The sequence below is a fragment of the Sciurus carolinensis genome, chromosome 3, assembly GCF_902686445.1.
Source record: "Sciurus carolinensis chromosome 3, mSciCar1.2, whole genome shotgun sequence".
Taxonomy (NCBI): Eukaryota; Metazoa; Chordata; class Mammalia; order Rodentia; family Sciuridae; genus Sciurus; species Sciurus carolinensis.
In genome coordinates, this window is record NC_062215.1 from 26,319,053 (window position 1) to 26,341,921 (window position 22,869).

General features: G+C 57.4%; 1 protein-coding gene across 30 annotated transcripts in view; it reads left to right on the forward strand.

Moving 5' to 3' along the window:
- Positions 1 to 22,869, forward strand: part of Cacna1g (calcium voltage-gated channel subunit alpha1 G) — a 63,845-nt gene that overhangs the window by 37,185 nt on the left and 3,791 nt on the right. For 3 of the 30 annotated variants that reach the window (XM_047543685.1, XM_047543689.1, XM_047543688.1), the window contains 20 exons: positions 260 to 691; positions 1,548 to 1,648; positions 1,833 to 1,956; positions 3,697 to 3,765; positions 3,921 to 4,105; positions 5,426 to 5,552; positions 7,146 to 7,271; positions 8,077 to 8,166; positions 8,884 to 9,097; positions 11,150 to 11,203; positions 12,250 to 12,342; positions 15,900 to 16,051; positions 16,872 to 16,981; positions 17,667 to 17,824; positions 18,075 to 18,145; positions 18,277 to 18,355; positions 18,442 to 18,563; positions 18,931 to 19,284; positions 19,999 to 20,142; positions 21,834 to 21,968. In XM_047543685.1, the coding sequence (XP_047399641.1) occupies positions 260 to 691; positions 1,548 to 1,648; positions 1,833 to 1,956; positions 3,697 to 3,765; positions 3,921 to 4,105; positions 5,426 to 5,552; positions 7,146 to 7,271; positions 8,077 to 8,166; positions 8,884 to 9,097; positions 11,150 to 11,203; positions 12,250 to 12,342; positions 15,900 to 16,051; positions 16,872 to 16,981; positions 17,667 to 17,824; positions 18,075 to 18,145; positions 18,277 to 18,355; positions 18,442 to 18,563; positions 18,931 to 19,284; positions 19,999 to 20,142; positions 21,834 to 21,968 (2,940 nt within the window). The remainder of the gene's footprint in view (positions 1 to 259; positions 692 to 1,547; positions 1,649 to 1,832; positions 1,957 to 3,696; positions 3,766 to 3,920; positions 4,106 to 5,425; positions 5,553 to 7,145; positions 7,272 to 8,076; positions 8,167 to 8,883; positions 9,098 to 11,149; positions 11,204 to 12,249; positions 12,343 to 15,899; positions 16,052 to 16,871; positions 16,982 to 17,666; positions 17,825 to 18,074; positions 18,146 to 18,276; positions 18,356 to 18,441; positions 18,564 to 18,930; positions 19,285 to 19,998; positions 20,143 to 21,833; positions 21,969 to 22,869) is intronic. The other 27 variants (XM_047543708.1, XM_047543713.1, XM_047543715.1 and 24 more) reach the window with 18 other exon arrangements.

Below are 22,869 nucleotides of genomic sequence, written 5' to 3' on the forward strand. Positions count from 1 at the left end.
CTACTGCCTCTCACCAATGATAATACTTCTCTTACCAACTAAATGAAGAACAAATGTTATTGCCCTATTGGCTTTAGTGGTGGAGGCACAGGGAGGTTTAAGAACTTGCCCCAGGTCGTGCAGCCGAATGGGGTGAGCCCTGGTCTGAGAGCAGGCTCCTGCTCACACCTCTACACCCAGTGTCCCCACAGGGAGGATCATGGGAGAGGAGTGCGTGTGAAGTGACCGTAACTGAGGCCACTCCTCTGCTCACCCCCAGCCCAGTGCCCGCAGCTCTCCACACAGCCCCTGGAGCGCAGCAAGCAGCTGGACCAGCAGGCGCTCCAGCCGGAACAGCCTTGGCCGCGCCCCCAGCCTGAAGCGGAGGAGCCCAAGTGGGGAGCGGAGGTCCCTGTTGTCTGGGGAGGGCCAGGAGAGCCAGGATGAGGAGGAGAGCTCGGAAGAGGAGCGGGCCAGTCCAGCGGGCAGTGACCGTCACCACAGGGGCTCCCTGGAGCGGGAAGCCAAGAGCTCCTTCGACCTGCCGGACACCCTGCAAGTGCCGGGCTTGCACCGCACAGCCAGCGGGCGCAGCTCCGCCTCCGAGCACCAGGACTGCAATGGCAAGTCGGCTTCCGGGCGCCTGGCCCAGGCCCTGCAGCCCGACGACCCTCCGCTGGATGGGGATGATGGCGATGACGAGGGCAACCTGGTGAGGCCCCATGCGCACAGTGACCCCTCACCCGACCTGGAGAGAGGGCAGCTGCGCCTGGCCTGGCGGGGTGTGTGCTACCATTCCAAGCCAAAGGGGTCTCAAGAGGTGCCTCGCCCTGGAAGCTGAGCTGGCCTCTCGGCAGCCCCTTTTGTCCTTCTGCCACCCTGCTGAGCCCCAGGTCCTTGTCATGCCCGGGACTGCGGCTCTGCTGACCTTGGTGGATATGAATGGTTTCAGGCAGATGTGTATGAATCTTTCATGGCCCTCCCCCTGTGACTCAGAAAGACCCATCACTCATCCCTCTAAACTGATGTCCCCCTCCCGTTCTCTTTTCTCATCTGGTCCTGATCACAAGCCTTGATTTCCAGCCTGTTCCTACCCATCCACCCTCCCCCAACTCCTCGTCAGCCACTGTACCCTGGGGATGGATGGGCACCGGGACTCGGGTGCAGGGTTAGCGCGTGAGGAGAAGGGTCAGTGTCTCCTCTGCCCAGGTGTGTCTGAACAGGCAGCTGGGAGGAGCGCAGTGTGGGATAATCGATGGGCTTCCAAGCCCAGAGGGAGGGAAGGAGGAGGGCAGGCTGGGTTGGAGGCAGGGTAGGGAGAGTGGAGCACCTCAGGAAGGGGTGCAGGGGAGGAAGGGGAGACAGAGAAGGGGGCAGTGCTCAGGGGAGCGTGACCCACAGAGCTTAGGGGGAGACTGGATGTAGTTTAGTAATAAGGGAAGAGAAGCAAGGCAGAGGGCTGGGCCAGAGGTGGGGGTGGGTGGACCAGATGAGGGGCCGGGAGCTGCTGAGGAGTGGGGGGCACCCGGGAGGTCTGCTCCTGCTCACGCTCCAGTGCTACTCCACAGAGCAAAGGGGAGAGGCTCCGAGCCTGGATCCGAGCCCGGCTCCCTGCCTGCTGCCGCGAGCGTGATTCCTGGTCTGCCTACATCTTCCCTCCTCAGTCGAGGTAGGTCGGGAGCGCCGGCCTGAGCGCCTGCCTGCAGAGCTACCCAGGGGTACTAGAAGTAGCTCCTGCCTTGGGAGTGTGAGTGAAAGGCCTGGGGGCCCGGTGGCCTCCACCTGGGAGAGCCCTCAGGGCTGGGGGCTGCAGGCGCCACTCCCCCCCAGACTTTGCTTTTGTCCTGGAGCAGGTTCCGCCTCCTGTGTCACCGGATCATCACCCACAAGATGTTCGACCATGTGGTCCTCGTCATCATCTTCCTCAACTGCATCACCATTGCCATGGAGCGCCCCAAAATCGACCCCCACAGCGCTGTGAGTCACTGGAGCTGTAAACACGGCTCCTAAGTCCTGCTCGGTGCCAGGCTCCTCCCGGGTTAGCGCTCAGAACGGGCAAGAGAGGCGAGGCCCACCGGCCTGCCCAGGGCCACACATTCCCAATGGAGAGAGCCAGCACTCTCCAGGGGTCTCACGGGCTCCAGCCCTTGCTCCTGGCCCTGCCCCCAAGATGCCTCCTGTGCTCTCCCTACCTCGGTTTCCCCTCTGTTGGCACACCGCCCAGCTGGGTGCTCCACCACACCCCGGGCTGTGACAGACAGCATGTTCCGAGCCAGAGGCTTGGGAGGTACATGTGTGAGTTCCACAGAACTGAGACTGGTCCTGTGTGGGCCAAGTGGCCTTGCTCCTAGCCAAGGGTCTTAGTTTCCTCTGTGACTGGTGCGTTGCTGTACCAGGTGATGCAGAGCAGGACAGGGACGCTGTGCTCTGTTCCCTGTGGTCTGCCAGGTCACAAGCAAGTAGGTTTTCTGGGGCTGGAGGCGGGATGTTGGTCACTCCTGCTTGGCTGTGAACCTGTCGGTCCTTCTCAGAACTGCAGAGGCCTGAGTACAGGACACGCTGCCTGGGGCCTCCTGCTTTCGGATGGGCCCAGCTGGTTCTGGGAGTTGTCTCTCCCTCACCTGGCATCAGAGTCCCTCCTCACTGTCAACAATTCCGGTCCCAGGAGCGTGGGTTGAGGGTGGCCCTCTTCCCCTCATGGCATTTTGCAGGGGCTTGGAGGTCATCAGAGGTCCTCCTCGCCCCTCCTGGCTGCCGCCCACGTCACTGTTTGGATTTCGCTACTGTTGAGGCTTCTGTTTTCCATTAGGGTGGGCTCCAGTCAGGCCAGGATGGGGATGCAGGGAGCCTGAGGAATGGAGGGCCCAGCCTAGGGCCCAGGACTAGGTAGACGAGGGAGTACCAGTACCGGGGACCCCCTTCCTGGGCTGGTCACACCCCCTCCTTCCCCGCCTCCTGCCCAAAGGCCCTGCAGGGAGCTCCCTGTCACCATCTCCCCACCTTCCCACTCGCTTCTCCTTCTCCAGCTGGGTCACTGCCTGCTCCTCTCCTTTCCTACTCTCTCTTCTACACTCTCTCATGCTCCCAGCTCCCCGCCCCCGCGGCTGCCTCCTTTCTTGCACCTCTCTGCCTCTCTGCCTCTCTACACCCCTTTCTTGGCCACCAGGAATGGTCTTAGACACCGTGACAGGCATGGGTAACGCCAGGGCAGTGGGGGCCCATGCCCAACATAAATATGGTTCCTGGGGATTCATAGTCCGTACCCAGGTACCCAGATTGCCTGCGGCTCTGTTTCTGGGGCACACAGCAGGAAAGCAAGTGAGAAGGATGGGATGGCAGGCAGGGGTCAGAGATCAAGTTAACTCCTGCCCCAGTTTAAAGGAAGGAATGGGAGAATTGGACCTGGGATTTGGGACTTGAATGATAGCACTGTGGTGCAGAGTCCCCCTCTGGGCTATGTGGTGGGGGAGATTCTGTTCAAGGGCAGGGGCAAGACTGTCTACAGAGTTCCAAGTGAGGTCAGGACCTGGTGTTGGCTGTATGCAAGAGATGGACAGAGATAGACAGACAGACAGAATCGTGTGGGAGACTGTGTTGTTGGGGAGGTGGGGTCATCCTTCTGCATCAAATGTTTGAAGCAGCTTTTGGCTTCTGTATAGAGAGAGCAGACCTGGCCCGCGGAAGGGGGTTCATGGTGCCCCCTTCTCTCTCCTGCAGGAACGCATCTTCCTAACCCTCTCCAATTACATCTTCACCGCCGTCTTTCTGGCTGAAATGACAGTGAAGGTGATGGGGATCGGCGCTGGTTTGGGCCCTCTGGTTCCCAGTGGGCGTGGAGACAGTGGAACTTGCTGAGGGTGGGAGGGTTGGCCACAGCGGAGGGCAGGATTGGGGACCACCAGGAGGGTGGCTGGTGACAGCGATGCGGTGGCGGTCCCCAGGTGGTGGCGCTGGGCTGGTGCTTCGGGGAGCAGGCGTACCTGCGCAGCAGCTGGAATGTGCTCGATGGGCTGCTGGTGCTCATCTCTGTCATCGACATCCTGGTGTCCATGGTCTCTGACAGCGGCACCAAGATCCTGGGCATGCTGAGGGTGCTGCGGCTGCTGCGGACCCTGCGCCCACTCAGGTGACCGCCCCCCACCAGAAGAGTCCACACTCCCCTCCCTAGCAATGCCTTCTCCTCAGGGGCACCTCTAACAACCATTAACCCCTCAATGGAACAAAAGCCCTCATGTGCCCTGCCTCCTGTCTGTGACCCCACAGGTAATCCCACGTCCCACCCCAGACAACAGATTTTGACCTTGGTGCCAGGCACAGTGGTGCATGTCTGTAATCCCAGCAATTTGGGAGACTGAGGCAAGAGGATCACAAGTTCAAGGGCAGCCTGAGCAACTTAGCAAGGCCCTAGGCAACTTAGCATCTCTCTCAAAAAAAAATTTTTTTTTTTCAAAATTTTTCTAAATTTTAAAAAGGACTAGGGATGTAGTTCAGTGGTAGAGTGCCCCTGTGTCCAATCCCTAGTGCCAAAAAAGTTAAATAAATATGTAAATATACATATATACATGTTCAATATATAAATATATAATTATATATGTATACTTATATATAAATATATAGTTTATATATATGTATTTTATATATGACCTTGGTAATTTCCTTCTGAGACACACCCACTCTTTTCTTTACTCTCCTCCTCTCCAATGTGACACACTCCTCAGGGCCACTTTCTGTGACAGGAGGAGCCATGACTCCATCCTTGTTAGGGGCATGATATCAGGGACCATCAGCAGGTCCTCCATGGCCTCCAGCTGAAGCCCTCCCTTAAACAGTCCCCTCAGGTGATGCTCCATTTCTTCCCCTGAGGTGACACCTCCCTCTTGCTGGCTTTCTGAACCTCCATACCTCTCAGGGGTCACCCCACACACCCAGGTAACATTTCTCCTGGCAGCCAGTCTGCCCTCTCAACGCCCCCCTGTCCAGCAGTCACCACCCTTCAACTGGAACTCTTCCTCCGTGGGAGGGTGCTGACTTAACAGTGATGCTTTCCTGTGATAGCCCACCACCCCCTCTTTCCTGCCTGCCTGCCTCTCTGAGCTGGCGTCCTGGGCCCTCCACAACACACTGTGTCCCTAGGCAATGGAACCCCTCCCTCCAGTTGAGTCCTCCACACTCCCAGCCTGATCAAGGAATATACTGGACATCCTGGGAATGGAGGTGGAAATGTGGGCAGGGGGTGTCTGCAGCCTGTTTGGAGAGTTGGCAGGTGGGGATCCTTAGGGCAGGGGTCCCTTATAAAGAAGACTCTACTCTGCACAGTGAGCTGAAAGCCCTCCACCAGAGCCCAGTGAGCCAAGGTTGGGAGTGGGGGACAGAGTCCTAGCAGGGCAAGGGATAAGGGGGTGTCCAGCCTGGCAGCCTCTCTCACCACGGCCCCTCCTCTCCCCAGGGTAATCAGCCGAGCCCAGGGGCTGAAGCTGGTGGTGGAGACGCTGATGTCCTCTCTGAAGCCCATCGGCAACATCGTGGTCATCTGTTGTGCCTTCTTCATCATTTTTGGCATCCTGGGGGTGCAGGTGTGCGGGGCTCTGTCTGCAAAAGCCTGAGGAGTGCCCCTCACCTTGGCCCCAGGGTTCTGGGTTTCAAGTTGCTTCCACCATCATTCCAAAAAGGAATAAACCGGAACCCTTCCCTCCAGACCCCAGGCCTCAGGCCCCTTGGTCTCCTGGGCATTTTACAGAAAACTGAGAACCCAGAAGAGGGCCCCAAAGGGGTCTAGCCTCAGAGAGGCTTCAAGACCCTGGTAGCTGCAGGCTGCTGTCCCTGGCTCCTGGCGCTCTCGAGCTTGCAGACGCTGGCTGGCCCAGGTCTGCTCTGGGATCTCCTCCCTTCCTTCCCGGCTTCAGCAGGGCGGGCTGCATGCCAGGCCCGGGGATCCAGGGCCCAGACAGCTGGGCCAGGTTAGCAGCGTGCTGGCAGGCAGGCGGGTGCAGACCCCAGACAAGGCAGGAAGTGGGGCTGCTGGGGAAACCTGGCTTCTGGCCCAGGGAGGAAACTTGGCTTCAGAGGAGAAAGAGCCAGAGCTGCCTGCAGGATCCATCAGACGCCTCTGGGGACCAGGGAGCCCCTCCACCCCGTCTTTGTCTTCCAGTGTTCCCCCTTCCAGCTGCAGGGTAGACAGCTGGCTGTTGGGGCAGCATGGGAGCTCCTGGGTGGCTAACACCCCTCCCCCTCCCTTCTTTCTTTGGCTTCCCAGGATGTCCACTGTGCCCTGGGGAGGGGCTGTTCCCTGCTTTCCTAGAAGTTCTCCAGCCTCAGGGATCAGGCTGCCTTTGCCAAAACTGTGCTGAGCCTCTCTGCCTGACCCCAACCCCCACACAGCCCAGTGCCCTCCCCCCTCCCCACTTCCCAGTCTCCTTGGCTTAGGAAAGTCAACCATTGTTGAACCCATCCCTGGGACTCTTCCGTGGCTCCAGGTCTGTCCCAAGCAGCCAGTCCAGGCTCCTGATCCTCCTTTCCCTCAAATCCCTTCCCTCCCAGCAGTCATGGCGTGGTGTACACTGCAATGAGGGTGAGCTTCCCAGACAGGCCACGGTTCAAGCCCCTTTTCTGCCATCTACTGGTTATATGACCTTAGTGAGTGAATTAATGCCCCTGAGCCTCAGTTTTTCTCATCTGTAAAATGGAACTGATCATCCCTACTCCCTCCGCCATTGTTACTATGAGATTAAAATACCTAACCCTGCAGTCCTCAAACCTGGGTGTGCCTCAGAATCACTGAGGCAGCTTGGTAAAAGATTGCTGGCCCTGCCCCCCAGCAGTGTGGTTGATTCAGTAGGTCTGGGGGGTCCCCGAGGGGGAGCATTTCTAACATGTTCTCAGGTGATGCTAACGGGGCCCCCTCTTGAAGCAGCACTGACTTAGCCTTGGTAGAGGAGGAATGACTGTCCCCCACTTCTACCCTGTCTTCCCCTCTCTAGGAACAGGAAGGGGGTGACTGCAGGGGAACTTTCCATCAAGGACCCTGACTTGACTGACCCCAGAGTGGAGCGCCCCCAGGGTGTTCTCAGAGCCTGTAGGCCCCAGGGCCGGGGTGGGGATGGGGCAGGGAGTCCTGGCTTCCGGAGTCACAGCTCACTTCTTCCTGTCCTTGGCATTTGTGTATTTAGCTCTTCAAAGGGAAGTTCTTCGTGTGCCAGGGGGAGGACACCAGGAACATCACCAACAAGTCTGACTGTGCCGAGGCCAGTTACCGGTGGGTCCGGCACAAGTACAACTTCGACAACCTGGGCCAGGTGAGCCCCAGGCTCGGAGGTGGGGAGGTGGGAGAGGAGTGGGGGGAACCAAGTCCATGCTGATTGATACACGTTGACTTGATGAAGGTGGGCAACCCACCGTCAAGAGACCAGCCCCAGCTGTCTAGCCATCAGCAGGTCATAACGCTCAGTCCATCCTACCTGCCTCAGTGAGTAAGCCCACAAGGGTCTTAACCCTTCCAAAGACAGAAATGGAGGCTCAGAGAGGGTGAGGGACTCACTTGGGGCCACCATGCTGCAAGGCACATTAGAAAGCACAGGTAAATTTGGGGACAGGTATGAATCCCCGCACCATGGCCGTCAGCTCAGTGACCTTCCAGGGCCTCAGTTTCACCATCTGGTGAGTGGGTCATAATAGTATCTCCATGGGGCCAGTAGTCTGGGTATAATGCGAGGTATACATTTGTTCACATGGCCAGTTCCCATGTTGTCAAGACAATTCCTTTTCACTCCACAGAAAAGGAAACATAGACAATGAAGTAGCTCATTCAGTTTTTCTGATTTGTTTCCCAGACCCCTACTGGTTTTTGTTTTGGGATTCCCAGGGTCCTGGGGTCCCTCACCCTACCTGGCTGAGGTCAGAGTCTGTGGTCATCTCTCGTGGCTTTGGACCAGCCGTGAAGCCCTGGGACTGAGAGTTCGCCTGAGTCCTGGACCTCTCAAGGGCTGGGACACCCCACGCTGCTGCCAAGAGGTGCTTTGGTGGCAGATGGGATGATTCAGTCACACATTCTGGATTTCAAATGACCTGTCTCCTTCTCCGCTTCATCCCCTCCTCCCCCAGGCCCTGATGTCCCTGTTCGTGCTGGCCTCTAAGGATGGTTGGGTAGACATCATGTATGACGGGCTGGATGCTGTGGGTGTGGACCAGCAGGTAAGATGGCAAGAGCCATCTTTGGGCTTAGGTCGTTCAACCTGGGCTGACACAGTATAGAGATGTAGGCACTAAATAGGAAGAACATGCCATCACAGAGGTACCATGTCGCCAGGCACAGTAATATAATCCCAGTGGCTTAGGAGGCTGAGACAGGAGGATCACAAGTTTGAGGTCAGCCATGCAAGACCCTGTCTCAAAAAGGGGGTGGGGGGCTTCAGCTATAGCTCAGTGGTACAGTGTCCCTGGTTCAATCCCCAGTACCTAAAAAAACCAAAAAGCATTGCATCTTACACAGAGGCTGTAACTGGTGGCACGTGGGCCAAATCTGGGCATGGGGCAGGTTTTATGGGCCTGCCAACACATTTACAGTTCTTTGAATTAGTGGTGAACACTTAGAAATTGGTGAATTTGACATGAAAATCCAGATTGGGGTCTACCCAGGAAAAGTTCGAAGGTCTAGGGATACTGGGATTGCACTCTCTTGGGACAGGAGCCATTTGGAACAAAGAAGCAGCTTATGGATGGGGAATATATGTTCTCCTTTGCTGCAGTTCCCGCCCGTCCCTACTGCCTAGCGCCAGACCCACAAGATCCACTCACATCTCCTGTCAGGTCCTGGTGCTGTTGAGTTTGCAGGAGCCCAGGCTGCGGCAGCATCTGAGATCACTCACTCTTGACCTAATGTCTCCACCTGTCTTTCTGGCTCCCTGCCAGCCGATCATGAACCACAACCCCTGGATGCTGCTGTACTTCATCTCGTTCCTGCTCATTGTGGCCTTCTTTGTCCTGAATATGTTTGTGGGCGTGGTGGTGGAGAACTTCCACAAGTGTCGGCAGCACCAGGAGGAGGAGGAGGCCCGGCGGCGGGAGGAGAAGCGTCTTAAGAGACTGGAGAAAAAGAGAAGGAGTAAGGAGAAGCAGATGGCCGGTCGGTAGTCTTTCCACATCTCTCTGGGTCGTGCTTGACCTTGGCCTTGCGACTGCGGGGAACTGGGGGCTGGGGCCGGGGGCAGGGAGCTATTCCCACCCCCCTCCGCACCCCCTTGCCCCAGTAGCATGTCTGCCTTTAGAATCGCATGAAGCAGTCCAGGTCAGCCCCGTGGGGGAGGGGAGCTGCCTCTCCCTCGGGGGGCTTCCTAGGTCTCCGCCTCAAACTTCCCAGAGGATGCCAGGTGGGGGTTGACGCATGGCCTCTCAGCTCCTCTCAGAGGAGCCCCAGGGAAAGGGAACCTGACGCTGCGTTGCCCTGTGCCAGTGTTCAGCAACCCAGGGAATGGCCCAGATGCCAGCCCCCGTCCGTCCAGGGTTGCCCGGCAAGCACTGTGACCCCATGTCTGCCCACTGTCGGTAGCGGCTGAGCAAGGGATTGGCAGAACCTGCAAAGGGACAACAGCTGAGAGAGAACCCCAGACCCTCTCCCTCCTTATCTCCAACAAAACCTGATGGTTGGTGGTTTGTTTTTTCCAAACGAAAAACGAAAACAAAACAAAAAACTCACCCTGAGCCGGGCCCAGTGGCACACACCTGTAATACCAGCAACTTGGGAGGCCGAGGCAGGAGGAGCGCAAGTTCAAAGCCAGTCTCAGCAACTTAGCCAGGCCCTAAGCAACTCAGTGAGACCCTGTCTCAAAATAAAAAATAGAAAGGGCTGGGGATGTGGCTCAGTGGTTAAGCACCCCTGGGTTCAATTCCCGGTACAAAAAGAAAAAAGAAAAAAGAAACACCCTGGTTCAGAAAAGGCCTGGGGTCACAGGAAATCTAAATTCATCTCTGGCCTTAGACCCCTCAGTCCTTCACCTGTGCCCCCAGCATCTCTTGGATGGAGTAGATGAGGCCACATGCCATCCCTCCTCATGCTCTAACGCCCTGGGCAGGCTGAGACTAAGCGAAAAGACACACAGAGTCCAGAAAGAACGTGAGAGAAGCAGCTGGCATGAGCCACTTGGTTTCTGGCGTCTCCAGGTGCGTGTGCACCTGGCTCCACGTCTTCGGGGCTCCTGCCTGTCTGGAACTTCATAATCTCCGAGCCTCTCTCTCTCTCGCAGCCCACATCTCTCCACGTGCCTTTCTGTGTGGGTTCCTAAGCCTTTGTCTGTGTGTGTCTATCCCTGTTTGGTCTGTGGGTTTCCCTCCTCTCCACCTTCTCACACACCATCTTCCTTCTGCCGATAAGATGCGTGCAGTGCTCTGAGTTTTCCCCTGGGTGTGTGGAAATGTGAGTACCACCAAATGAGTTAGGAGCTAGGTGCCCCTGCTGCCCCTCTGCCCTCGGCTTCATCTCCCGCTGCCTGCAGCAGGCACCAGGAGGAGCGGCAGGAGTGTGGGAATCGCCAAGGAGGGTGCGGGGTGGACAGGGACAGTGCTGTCCGTGAGAGGGGAAACTGGAGGGGACACAGGCCTCTGGGTAGCCATGGACAGTGCAGTTCTCCGTGTCTCCTGTCTATCCAGCAGCCCGCAAGGCCCCTGCCTAGCTCCTTGGTAGGGGTTTGGTCTCGGCCTCCCTGTGGAGTCTGCAGCTGAGCAGGTGTACTGTCCCCAGCACCACGCTCCCACCCCTGCACCGTTGCCCACACCCCTTGCAGCGGGCTATCTCAGCAGGGCCTTGGCAGATGGAATTCTTTCAGCAGGAGGCACTTGTGGCCCCTGTCCAGCCAACTGGCTCCCCTTCAGGGGTCTGTAACTATTCAGGTGCTGAGTCCATGGTGCAGGAGTGGACATCTGTTCCGATGACAGGCTGCCTGTGCGGAGGCACAGAGCTTCCCCACCGCTGTGACCCTGTGAGCCAGCCCAGTCACTTGTCTTCCTTGAGTACCCTGTGCCCCAAGTTTGGGGCTGGATATTCAGAAACAGCCGTCCATGCTCAGTGCACCCCATTTGTAGGCAGAGTGAGGGTCGGAGCTAAGGGGGAGCGAGCTGCTGAGGGGCCCTGCCCAGCGCACCTGGTCCAGTCAATGACCAATGTCGTGTTTCGTTCTTTTAGATCTAATGCTGGACGATGTAATTGCTTCCGGCAGCTCAGCCAGCGCTGCGTCAGGTACTGCGTCTGGGGTGTGGGTTCATGCGTGTGGGGACATGCTCTTTGCTCCCTCTCCATGGCTCATTGACTTATCCTCTGGGGTGAAAGGCTGAGGGTCCCTGGGGCCACTAAGCGGGCAGGGGCTGAAGCGCCAGGTCTGCATCACTCCGATCATCCCGAAGTCATCCTGTAGGCCGAGTTAGGCTGGGTGGGAGGCCAGGAGGGCCAGGGCGCACCCCTGGCTCCACTAGCTCTTGGAGGACCCACCTCCTCTGCAGAGGTTCCAAGGCCGATGGCCCAGCCGGCCACTGCCTCCTCGCTCTGCCCCCTGCCTGCTCTCACCGTTGGATGATTAGAGCTGCAAATCTCTCCCATCTCCTTTTGTCTGAAGGGGAAACTTTGATCCAAGGGAGCAGGATGAGAGGAGCAGACAGGGGAAGGGTTTGTTTTAAAAATGTAATGATGAATAATTGAGCAGACTCATTAATAGTCAAGTGATCACGGTGGCCACGTCATGGCTACAAACAGCAAGACTTGAGACTCAAAAGCCTGGGTTAGCCACAAGCTTCTCCACAAAAGGCCAAAGGTTTGGGCCTAAGTCAAGTCCTTATGCCTGAAAACTGTGTGTCTGGGAAGGACCTCAGCACCACCTGTCCTCCCCTGGTACCTGAATTTCCTGGTCTTCCTCTTAACAGTCCCCAGATGGAGGTTCAGGGTTTGGAGGATCAGCGGGTCCATGACAGGGCTGTGGGGCCTCATCACACCCCCTGAGGTTTCTACCTGGTGGCTCCCGAGCTGTTTGTCCCTGTGACCACGCCCTTATCATCGTCTTATCCTCCTGCAGACCTCACCTTTTTAAAGGCCGTCTCTGAAGTTAAGAGCACTCCAATAAAGACTTTGTTTCACCATTTTTCCTAATCAAAGGCGCATCTAATTGCTAATCAGAGCTTCTGAGCTGCAGAAGGTTACACATTGAACGATGGCATAAAAAGGACCATTTTGCCTTTAAATTGGTCTGTGGGGTCTTAACATAGGCAAACATGTGGTTTCTTTAAAATCTTTAGAAATATTGAAGAGACAGAAAGGACCCCCACATGGCTGCCTTCCGAGGCTGCTGAGGACTTGGGACTTCAGTCTGGGAACCATTGACTATACAGGTGGAGCTCCATTCTGCCCCACTGCCTGACTGAGGCAGGTGCCAGGCTAGTGAGTGGTGAACTGCGGGGTCAGGGGGACCTCTGAACCTCCATGTGGTAGGTCATCCCTGAGGCTCTTAGCAGGTTCACGTCTCCTGTTCCATGTTGCTGAGCTACGGTGGTTCAGCATTGGGAGACCCTCTCTCTGGGGGCTCAGGAGTCTCCTGCTGGTTTGCGTCTGAATTGCTAGGGTCCCTGAGCTCTTTGTCAGGCCGTTTTGCTACCCCTCAAGTGTTAAGGAATGGAGGGAAGGTGGGAAGAAGTGGTCTTCAGCTTTTCCCCAGTGGGTTCACCTGGGCTATGAACTCAAGTATAAACACATTCGTGCTCACCCCACAACACCACCCTAGCACAGGGAGGGCTGCTGAGGCTTCTCCCCCAAGGGGGTTGTCCCATAAATCAACACGGCCCCAAGCCCTGACTCACCTACTCCATGGTGAACACTCCGGTTGTTCTCACCCCGTATCCCCATCCTGGGACCTTCTTCCCTGTTCCTGTTGGCACATGCATTACTTTCCCTGACCATTAGAACCCAGAGACCCTAAATAGGGAGAACCCTATAGTCGTAACCCGCTTCCTGGTTCCATGGGTTCTATACCAGAGCTTTTCAGCGTGCATAGGAATCACCTGGAGTGTGTGAACACATTCCTGGGCTCCACCCCGGAAGCTCTCCTCGAGCGTTCTGGGTTCTGCCCCCTAATCAGCTCCCAGGTACTGATGTATTGGCCTACCTACTTGGATGACAGCGACAAAGTTGATTCCTACCGGGAATCAAACAAGTACAGGGTCACCTCCCTGCTAGAACCAACCCCACCCCACCCTGGGCTGCTCCCAGCAGGAGGGGCCACCAGACACAGGGAAAGGCAGAAGGGAGAGTCTGATTATCAGGAAATGGGCCTGACCAGATCCTGGGTCTGGAGGGAGGGAAGGGACTGGGGCCGCTGGGTGATCAGGCCAGCCCCAGTGACCACTCGGCCTCCAGCACCAGCACTGCTCGCCTTGTCCCCTTACCTGCAGCATCCACCCCCACTCACCATCTCCTTCCACCAGGCTGGGACCCACCGACGCCGAGGCATGGCCTCTGCCGAGAGGGGCCTGTATCCCTGAAGTCACCCCTGCATTCCGCCTACTCCATGCCACTGTCCTTTGCAGACCCTCTGTCCCAGCTGTGCCTTGGTCTCCCAGTGAGCCCTACTAATTCATTGTGCCCATTGCTGTCACTCACAGCCTTGCAGCCCCTCCTCCACCCTCCTCTGTCCCTGCCTCTGACTGGAACCCTTCTCCCTACCGTTGGACTCTGGTATTTTCTCTGCCTGAAGCAGCTCATAGGGGTGGGAGGCCGGGAGATGAGGCCATGGCTCTGGCCGGAAGCGTGGGTCCTGCGGGCTTGTGCCTCAGTCTGCTGAACAACTCACTTTCCGCTGGGCTCCTTCTTTCCCTCCACAGCAAAAGGGCTGCCTGGGGAAGGCCAGTCAGAATGACACGGTGCTCTTTGGAACTGTGCTTTAGTGGGGCGGTTCCATCCACCTCAGCGCCTGTGGGTCTGGGGAGGAGCTGGGGTGGAGGGGCATTCATACACACCTCGGGGACCTGGAACGTGTCACCATAAGCAAAGACCCATACCCGACTGTGGCCCTTTTCGAGGGTCCCTGGCTGAATCCAAGCCCATCCACCACTCAGACTCCTAGTGGAGTCGGTGGTAGGCCTGGGGCTGCCTCTGCAGTCAGGTGGGACAGCAGGGGAGGGGGACCTCTCCCTTCCCGCCTCCCCTCCACATTGTCTCAACTAAGAATGGGGCTAATAAGGAGTCACTTTTTCTAACCTAATTGTATTCAAACATTTTAGTTAATTCTCCATTCATATTTTAGCATAATGGGATCCGGGTGCTCTCGGCATTTATGGAGATTAATGCAGAGAAAGAGTTCCGGCTGCTAAGGCGACTAGCGCCCTCTGGTTCTCATGGTACTGAAGGAAGGAAGGAAGGAAGAGGCCTGGCTGGCCCGACCACCCTCCACAATCGGGTGTGGATGACCTGTGGCCTCACAGTGTCCCCTGCCCCAGGCCTCTCCACCCCTACACTCCTGGGGATCAGGAAGGCCACCTGAGCAAACAAAGCCCTACTGGCTGGCACTCCTCTGAAAACAGAAAGATGGTCTGTGTACCCCTAAGGCACACCCGACCTTATTGGGGTCTCTCTGCCCCTGGTTATCCACACCTCAAGGCCGATGCGGAGAGGGGCCGGGTGGGCCTGGAGCTGTGCATCCCAAGAGGCTGGACATGCCACTCCTGGGCACTCTTCTTCCTTTGGCCTTGGGTGGGAGCCCACCCCAGGCCACGCCCTGCCTCAGTTTACCTCTCTGTTAAGTGTTCCTCTGCATGGGAAAGGACAGTTATATCTGAGCTGGCCTGGGCTCCAAGCTTCCTGCTGCCCCTGAGCCAGCCCGCCCTTGGCACAGGCCTCAGAGGCTGCAGCCCTTGCTGGCTGGCTTCTGCCGGAGACCTCCTGAGAGGGGAAGAGCTGTCTGGGACCTGAGGCTGCCCCATGCCTCCCTGTGCGGGGGTCTCTTCCTTCTTCTCAACTTCCCAGGAGACTAATCTCTTGGCATTCTCTGAATAACATGTGCCCTGCTTGGCTTGGCCCTCCCTCTGTACCTGGAGGAGGGGACCCCTGTGATCTCCTGCCCCCAGATTTATTGCCTGCTTAGCAGGCTAACCTGGCATTGTGATTTTTATAATTAAGTGGTTTGCTAATTATAAGAGAAACCTTATGCCTGTGACAGATCTCAGACAGTGCTTCCAGCCTAGCCTGCGGTTCTTGCTGCCCCAACACCCAGGGCAGGTTAGGCACTGCCTCATTAGAAACTGGGTGAGTCCGTTGGGGGCCCTCCCAGCTTGAGTCTGGGATGGAGCAGAGCCCTGTGGCCTCCCCTGGGTTCTCCCCGCTTGGGGGTGTGGGAGGCCTCGGCCCTGCTCCCTGGAAGCCCCATGGTAGGTCAGTGCAGCCAGCCAAGAAGATGTCCAATTTCCAATCTCCGGCTCTATCTGTAAATCCCAGCTCTGGGTAATCTCCCCTGCTCTTGTAGGGGCTGAGCTTGGAGAAGGCACAAGAGCCTTGGCCTCTGCTGCGGAGCTCCCTCTGAGCTCACTAAGACCGGGTGCATTTCATCTTGCCACCTGACCTCGCTGCAAACACTCAGTCAGGCGCCTTCTAAGGGGCTGGTAGCTTTTGGAGGCTGCCTTTTGGGAGGGCTCACCTGGTGTCTAATGTAGGTGGGGCGCTCTGCATGTCCTGACCCGTCCTGCCCCCAACTGTAGCCAGTAGAACAGATGCTTGGAGGGGGACATGCCAAGAAGGCTGTCCCCCCTCCCCTGGGGCAATGAGGGGAGGGCAAGGACGCTGATGACACTGGAATGTTTCAGCTCTGGCGTTCAAGGCTGGCGACTGGGAGGGGCTGCGGGTGGTGGGGTGCAGGGGGCAGGGCCCTGATGCTCCTTCTGCTCTTTCCCCTGCCCTACAGAAGCCCAGTGCAAACCCTACTATTCCGACTACTCCCGCTTCCGGCTTCTTGTCCACCACTTGTGCACCAGCCACTACCTGGACCTTTTCATCACAGGTGTCATTGGGCTGAATGTGGTCACCATGGCCATGGAACATTACCAGCAGCCCCAGGTGAGAGGGAGTGTCCAGCCAAGGCCCCCTCCTCCAGCCTTGAGATCCCCAACTGAGGCCAGCACAGTGTGAGCCAGGGCATCTGTGTAACCTTTGTAGGTGGGCATCATCTGTGTTGTATAGATGAGGACACAGGCTCAGAGGAGTTAGCTGGCTTAACAGCTAAAAAACAGAAGACCTGGTTTCTTCTCCAGCAAATTTTTATTGACTGTCTACTAGGTGCTGGACTCCGGTTCTACTAGGTGCTGGACTCCGGTTCTTTGAAAGTAAAGAAAGTAGCCTGGTGCCTGCCCATCTCCAGTTAGATTCTAGGGAATGGCCAGATCCAAAACTTACCTGGGATCCTGCCACGTCTCCAGTCATCCTCCGTCAGCTGCCCCCAGCCCTCAGTTTCCCCATCTGTACAACAAGGAGCTTGAATCAGTGATGCATAAGCCCTTCTAGCCTAGCATTCTGTGTCTTCTTTTTTTTTTTTTTGGGGGGGGGGAGGGTGCTGGGGATCGAACCCAGGGCCTTGTGCTTACAAGTCGAGCACTCTACCATCTGAGCTATCTCCCCAGCCCCACATTCTGTGTCTTCTGGCACCTTGCGTGAGGTCTTCTCTTCACCTTTCAAGGAGAGAAATTCTTTAGCACAAGATTTGCATCATTCACATGAATGAGGACCCTACTCTCTCCTGGGGTGGTGGCCAGGGGTCAGCTGTCATGGTGGAAACAGGGAAGATAGGTCGCCTTAACCTCATCTTGTGTCTCAGTCACTCTGTCTCCCAGTATCAGCCCTGAGCCTAAAGAGACCCTACCTCTTGCCCCTTTACTACCAGATCCTGGATGAGGCTCTGAAAATCTGCAACTACATCTTCACTGTCATCTTTGTCTTGGAATCTGTTTTCAAACTTGTGGCCTTTGGCTTCCGTCGGTTCTTCCAGGACAGGTAATGGAGAAGAGAGGTTTGGGAGAGTTCTGGGGTTGTGGATAGGAGTGTGTCTCCTAGAAAAATACTAAGAAGGATTTAGTGCCTGGAGACCCTTCTTAAGTCCTGGGGTCCAGTCCCTACCCTGGTGGTGTTGGTGATGGGGAGCATCCAGGGCCAGGGAGATGGGATGGAATTTGACAGGACAAGGCTTAGAGGTCATGGGCAACTACAAATCGATGTACCCTTAGTCTGGGGCCTAAGGGTATAGAGTCTGGAGACAGATTGCCTGGACTGGATTCACATCCTAGTTCCACCACTTAATTGCTGGCAATACTGGGTAAGTTACTTTATCTGCCTGTGCCTCGATTTTCTTATCTGTAAAATGGTAATAATAATAATATCCACATCAGAATGGTAAGATTCTGAATTCCCATTTATAAAGTCCTTTAAACTGTGCTTGGTCCAGAGTAAATGCAATATAAGTGCTAAATAAGAAAGAGCATATGAATAAAAATGAAAAGCAAAGGCCTTGGAGCTCAAGACTAGCCCTACCCGTGCCTCCAGCTGACTATGTGGCCTTAGATAAAGCTGTGCCCTTTCTCTGCAGCAGGGGAGGCTGGACCAGCTGACCCCTGCCCTCTTCCAGCCCTGACCCTCAGTGCCACAACTGCGCCTTCCCCCACAACCCCCTTCCCCCACTCAGGGAGCTGTGTCCTGGGCTTTCCAGGTGGAACCAGCTGGACCTGGCCATTGTGCTGCTGTCCATCATGGGCATCACGCTGGAGGAGATCGAGGTCAATGCCTCCTTGCCTATCAACCCCACCATCATCCGCATCATGAGGGTGCTGCGCATCGCCCGAGGTTGGTCCTGGCTGTCTGGCCACACACCTGCCCTCCCAGAGGGAGAGAGCAAGGGTCTGATTTGAGGATGGCTGTGGGTTCCCAGGGGTCTTTCTCCCAGCCTCTTCAGCCAGCCTCTTCCAGGTCAAGGGCAGGCTGGCTGGACAGGTTGGCCATCCTGCCAGCCCCTGCCCCAGCCCTGGCCCTGGTTCCACCAGCTGTGTGGCCAGAGACCCAGAGGGGCCGCTCATGACATTATCCTGTTCTGTAGTGCTGAAGCTGCTGAAGATGGCTGTGGGCATGCGGGCGCTGCTGGACACGGTGATGCAGGCCCTGCCCCAGGTAGCTGGGAGGCAGGGTGGGAGGGAAGGGTCCTCTTCGGGAGGAGGAAGTGCCCTCCAAAGGGGCGGGGGCCCGGGAAGCTGACTGGGAGCTCCGGCAGCACCTTCTCCATTTCTTTTCCTCTTTTCCAGGTGGGGAATCTGGGACTTCTCTTCATGTTATTGTTTTTCATCTTTGCAGCTCTGGGCGTGGAGCTTTTTGGAGACCTGGGTGAGTCAGGGTGGAGGAGCCAGGGCTGGAGACCGAGGGGCTCCTGGACTGGCGTGGACCTCATTTCCCTCTCCCTCCTTCCCCAGAGTGTGATGAGACACACCCTTGTGAGGGCCTGGGCCGGCATGCCACCTTTCGTAACTTTGGCATGGCCTTCCTGACCCTCTTCCGAGTCTCCACAGGTGACAACTGGAATGGCATTATGAAGGTGAGAGCCCACCCGAATCAGGGCCCCTTCCAGGAGGCAGGAGGCAGCCCAGTTTTTGAGCCAAGATTCCTTAGGAAGATGAATTGGCCATGAATAAAAAAGCATGTGCCCCTCTGTCCCCCGCCCCCACCCCCGCCACACACCCCAGTTGCCAGAAGACTCTGGAACTCCCTCTCCCCAGGACATGCTCTGACTCACACTTCCCCAGGCAGAGCTAATGTTCTTCTGTCCCCAGGACACTGCGACTCCCTCCTCCTCCCGTTCCTTCTCCTCCTTCAATGCTCTGTGACAATGATGACCTGGTTTTCTGCCACGGGCTCCATCCACTGTCTTCCCCGGCCTCACGCCTCTGTCCTGCCTCCCCCAGGACACCCTCCGGGACTGTGACCAGGAGTCCACCTGCTACAACACGGTCATCTCGCCCATCTACTTCGTGTCCTTCGTGCTCACGGCCCAGTTCGTGCTGGTCAACGTGGTGATCGCCGTGCTGATGAAGCACCTGGAGGAGAGCAACAAGGAGGCCAAGGAGGAGGCCGAGCTGGAGGCCGAGCTGGAGCTGGAGATGAAGACCCTGAGCCCACAGCCCCACTCGCCGCTCGGCAGCCCCTTCCTCTGGCCTGGGGTGGAGGGCCCTGACAGCCCTGACAGCCCCAAGCCTGGGGTTCCACACGCTGCGACCCAGGCAGGGGCAGCCTTCCACTTCTCCCTCGAGCACCCCACGGTGAGCCAGCAGCACCCCTGAGAGGGCAGGCGGGCATGGGGCAGGAGCAGGGTGGGGAGGACCAGCCAGCGGCTCAGTGGGTGGTGGACGGGGAACCAGCAGACCCTAGAGCTCCTCCTAGATCCTTCTGCCTCTCCTACCTGGATACAGAGGGGCCGTGAGGCACCTGCCCCTCCCCACAGAGGGCTACCCACACTGGCCGCACAGGGCCACCCTCAGCAAAGCCAGTTATGCTGGCTCATCGTTCCCCGTTCCTTCAGCCTGGTGTGGCCTCCCCTTCCTGGCTCTTAGGTTCAAGGCTAAGTTTTCTGTTTCCTTCCTGTCTCTTTCTTACCCCTGCCTGACTGCCAAACCTCTTTCCCACTCACTCTTTTACCTACCTGGTTCCTTTCCACCTCCGTCCTTGCCCCCTCCCTCCCTCTCCCCCTCACGGGCCCTGCTCATCTGCCATCTCCCTTCTCGCCTTCCTCTTCTTCCACGTCTTCCCTCTTCTCTGCACCCTCCTCTTCCTTCCTCTCTTTGTTGCTGTGTGTGTGTACACGTGTGTGTGTACACGTGTGTGTACACGTGTGTGTGCGCGTGTGCCTGTTGGGTGGGTCTCACCTCCTCTCTCTCTCTGTGCCCTCGTCAACCCTGCCACTGACACTTCCCATCACTGCCCTCTGACCCCTGTCCCCTGGCTCTCCGGCTCCCCTTCTGGGCTGGTCCTCCCAGGATAGACAGCTGTTTGACACCATCTCCCTGCTGATCCAGGGCTCCCTGGAAGGGGAGCTGAAGCTGATGGACGAGCTGGCAGGCCCAGGGGGCCAGCCCTCTGCCTTCCCTTCCGCCCCCAGCCCGGGTGGCTCCGACCCACAGGTTACTGTGCCCTGTGCTGTGCCCCCTCCCCTGACTGTGCCAAGCTGTGCCATGCTGTGCTGTGCTTCTGGGGCAGCTGGGGTGTTGCCTGCCCACTGGATAGCTGGAGAAAGAGCAGCCGTAGGGCCTCAGTTGAATGTCAGGCCTGGCAGGAGGCGTCAGGGTGCTTCCAGGCTGAGCAAGCTCTGGAGCAGCCTTGGAAGGTAGGAGGCTGAGGTTACCCTTCCAAGGGAGAAGGATGGGTGGAGGACAGGCCTGGAGGGGAGCTTTGTAAGTAAGAATCTGGAAGAGAAGAGGGACCTTAGGGGTGGAGGGACTGAGGTGCCAGGCCCAGGTGAGGAGGGCTTCTGGAATAGTGGAGGGCAGCCATAGGTGGCATGCCCTAAGCCAGGGCCTGTTTCTTCTCCCGTGTCCAATACCCACCCGTCCTTTGGTGGCTTTTTAAGCTGTAGAGCCCATTTGGTATGGTGAGTGATGTCAGTAGCCAGTGATTTCTGTCCTAAGGGAATGGAGATGGAGGCTGGGACCTTGGCATGAAATAGGAGTTGGCTCTGTCCCTGAGCCCAGCCCCTTCCCACCCTGCCACAGGTTCTTCTTCCCTAGGCCCATCTCATCCTGATCCTCTGCTTTCTGGGCCCCTCCCACCCTCCTCTCTTCCCCTTGGCCAAAGGTCCCACCATCCCTCCCCCACATCAGGGGCTGCAGACCTGGCAAGCATCAAGTAAAGACAGAAAAAGCATAGTCTCCACAGGTTCTGCCAGGTAGAGGGGTCAGCAGGCAGGTTCCCAGAAAGCCTGTAGCCTGATCTGGAGAAATGATTGTCACATGGTAAGAGCCCGTGCCTCTAGTTGAGATTCTGTCTCAGACCTGGCAATGACCTAGAATAATCAGTGCGAAAGTAAGTCCCTTCCCCAGGCCTCCCACCCTGAAGAAGGCTCACAGGAGAGGTGGTGGGGGAAGGGGCTTTGATGGGCAGGTGATCCTCCCCACCCCTCCCTCAGCATCCCATAGCCCCTGAGGTTCCCTGCAGATCCCCGCTGGGCCAGCCAGATGGTGTGGCAGCCCACCAAGGGTGCCTGCTTCAGGCTGGCTGGGAGAGCACCTCCCGGGACCCAAGTTGAAGAGGGCGGGCAGGCTGCAGGCAGGCGGAGGAGGGCCCCGTGAGGGGAGAAGCCAGATCTGGGGGCAGGCCAAGTCCTGCCAGGCTTTTGGAAGCAAAGAGAATAGGCAGAAAACAGCCATCAGATTGGCAGCATTGTCCCCAGTGCCCCCCACGCTGCTCTGTCTGCGCGGAGAGGAGACAGGCTTTGCTGGCCTTTCTTCTTCTTTTTTTTTTTTTTTTCCGTACCGTCTTTATAAGAGTTGAAGCCCTCGCTCCTCCCTGCTCCCTCTCTGGGTAGTGGCAGCGTGGGAGGGGGCTGCTCAGGTGCCTGGGGTGTCTTTGGAACGTGTTTCTGTGTCTCTTGGCTTTGTCCTTGTTTGCTCTAGCTCTTTGGTGCCTGTGCAGCCTCTCTGATCAGAGCCGGGGACTGAAGTGGGTGAGGGGAGGCGCTGTCCATTTATTTGGGAAAGGGGTGGGAAGCGCGATGGGATGCCTCCCGCTGCTTTGTGGAAAAGGGAAGTGGGGGCTGAGAGTGTGCCGAGTGCGCGCCGGCTAGTTTCTCATGCCTGATCATCTCTCTCCTGTCTAGATCCCTCTAGCTGAGATGGAGGCTCTGTCTCTGACGTCAGAGATTGTGTCTGAACCGTCCTGCTCTCTAGCTCTGACGGATGACTCTTTGCCTGATGACACTCACACACTCTTACTTAGTGCCCCGGAGAGCAATGTACATGCACACACCCCTCGCGCTCCCCGGCCGGGGCTGGGCTGGCTGCAGGGCTCCAGATCCTCTGCTCACTGTGCCACCAGGCCCCACCCAGAGATGTCTACCTGCAGGCACTCGGTGCCCCAGCTTTTGCTGGCATGAGGTCTTTTAGATCCCTCGCTGGGATAAGGAAATTAGATCAGCTGAAACTGAGGCCTTGCCCAGAGGGGCACCGGGCAGCAGTCGTGAAAGGGTTACCTCAGGAGTGACACAGCCCAAAGAGAAGTGGCCTCGGAGCCAGCCTCTATATCTGGAGCCCCTGTGCAGGCCAGCCCTCCCCTCCCCGCACCCGCTTCCACCTCCCCCCACATGAGACGGTCACCACCACCAAGTGGGTGAGAGCCACATCTCTGCTGCTACCACCGTGCCCTTCTTCACCTGGGGGCTGTTCCTGTCTCCTTTGTCACTGTCCCTGTGTGTCCCTGCGTCCTCGCCAAACCCCAGAGGGGGGCTTCCTTGTGTTTTGATGATTCCTCCACCCTTCCCCAGCTCTCTGTCCCCCTCTATGAGCAGCCCCCTCCTCCCAGCTTCTCCCGCCCTGTTGTCAGAGCAGGGTCCAGCTGGGGCAGGGCCGGAACCACAGGCTGGGGGGCCCCCAGGGGTCTAGGGTGACTGACTGAAGTGGGGCTGAGAACCAGCCTCGGCCTACTGAGCCTGTGTGATTGACGGACTGGGTCGGCATGAGAACAGGAACTGAGAACCAGAGGTCCAGGGGCAAGGGAGTCACGAGGGGTGGAGAGACACCCTAAAAGCAAACCCTGAGCACCTCCAGCTGCGGCCCAAAGCTGTTTGAAATAGATGCTACTCCTGCCCCAGTCTGTCCCCTGAGCGGGGAACTGAGTCCACACTGCCAAGGCTTGGC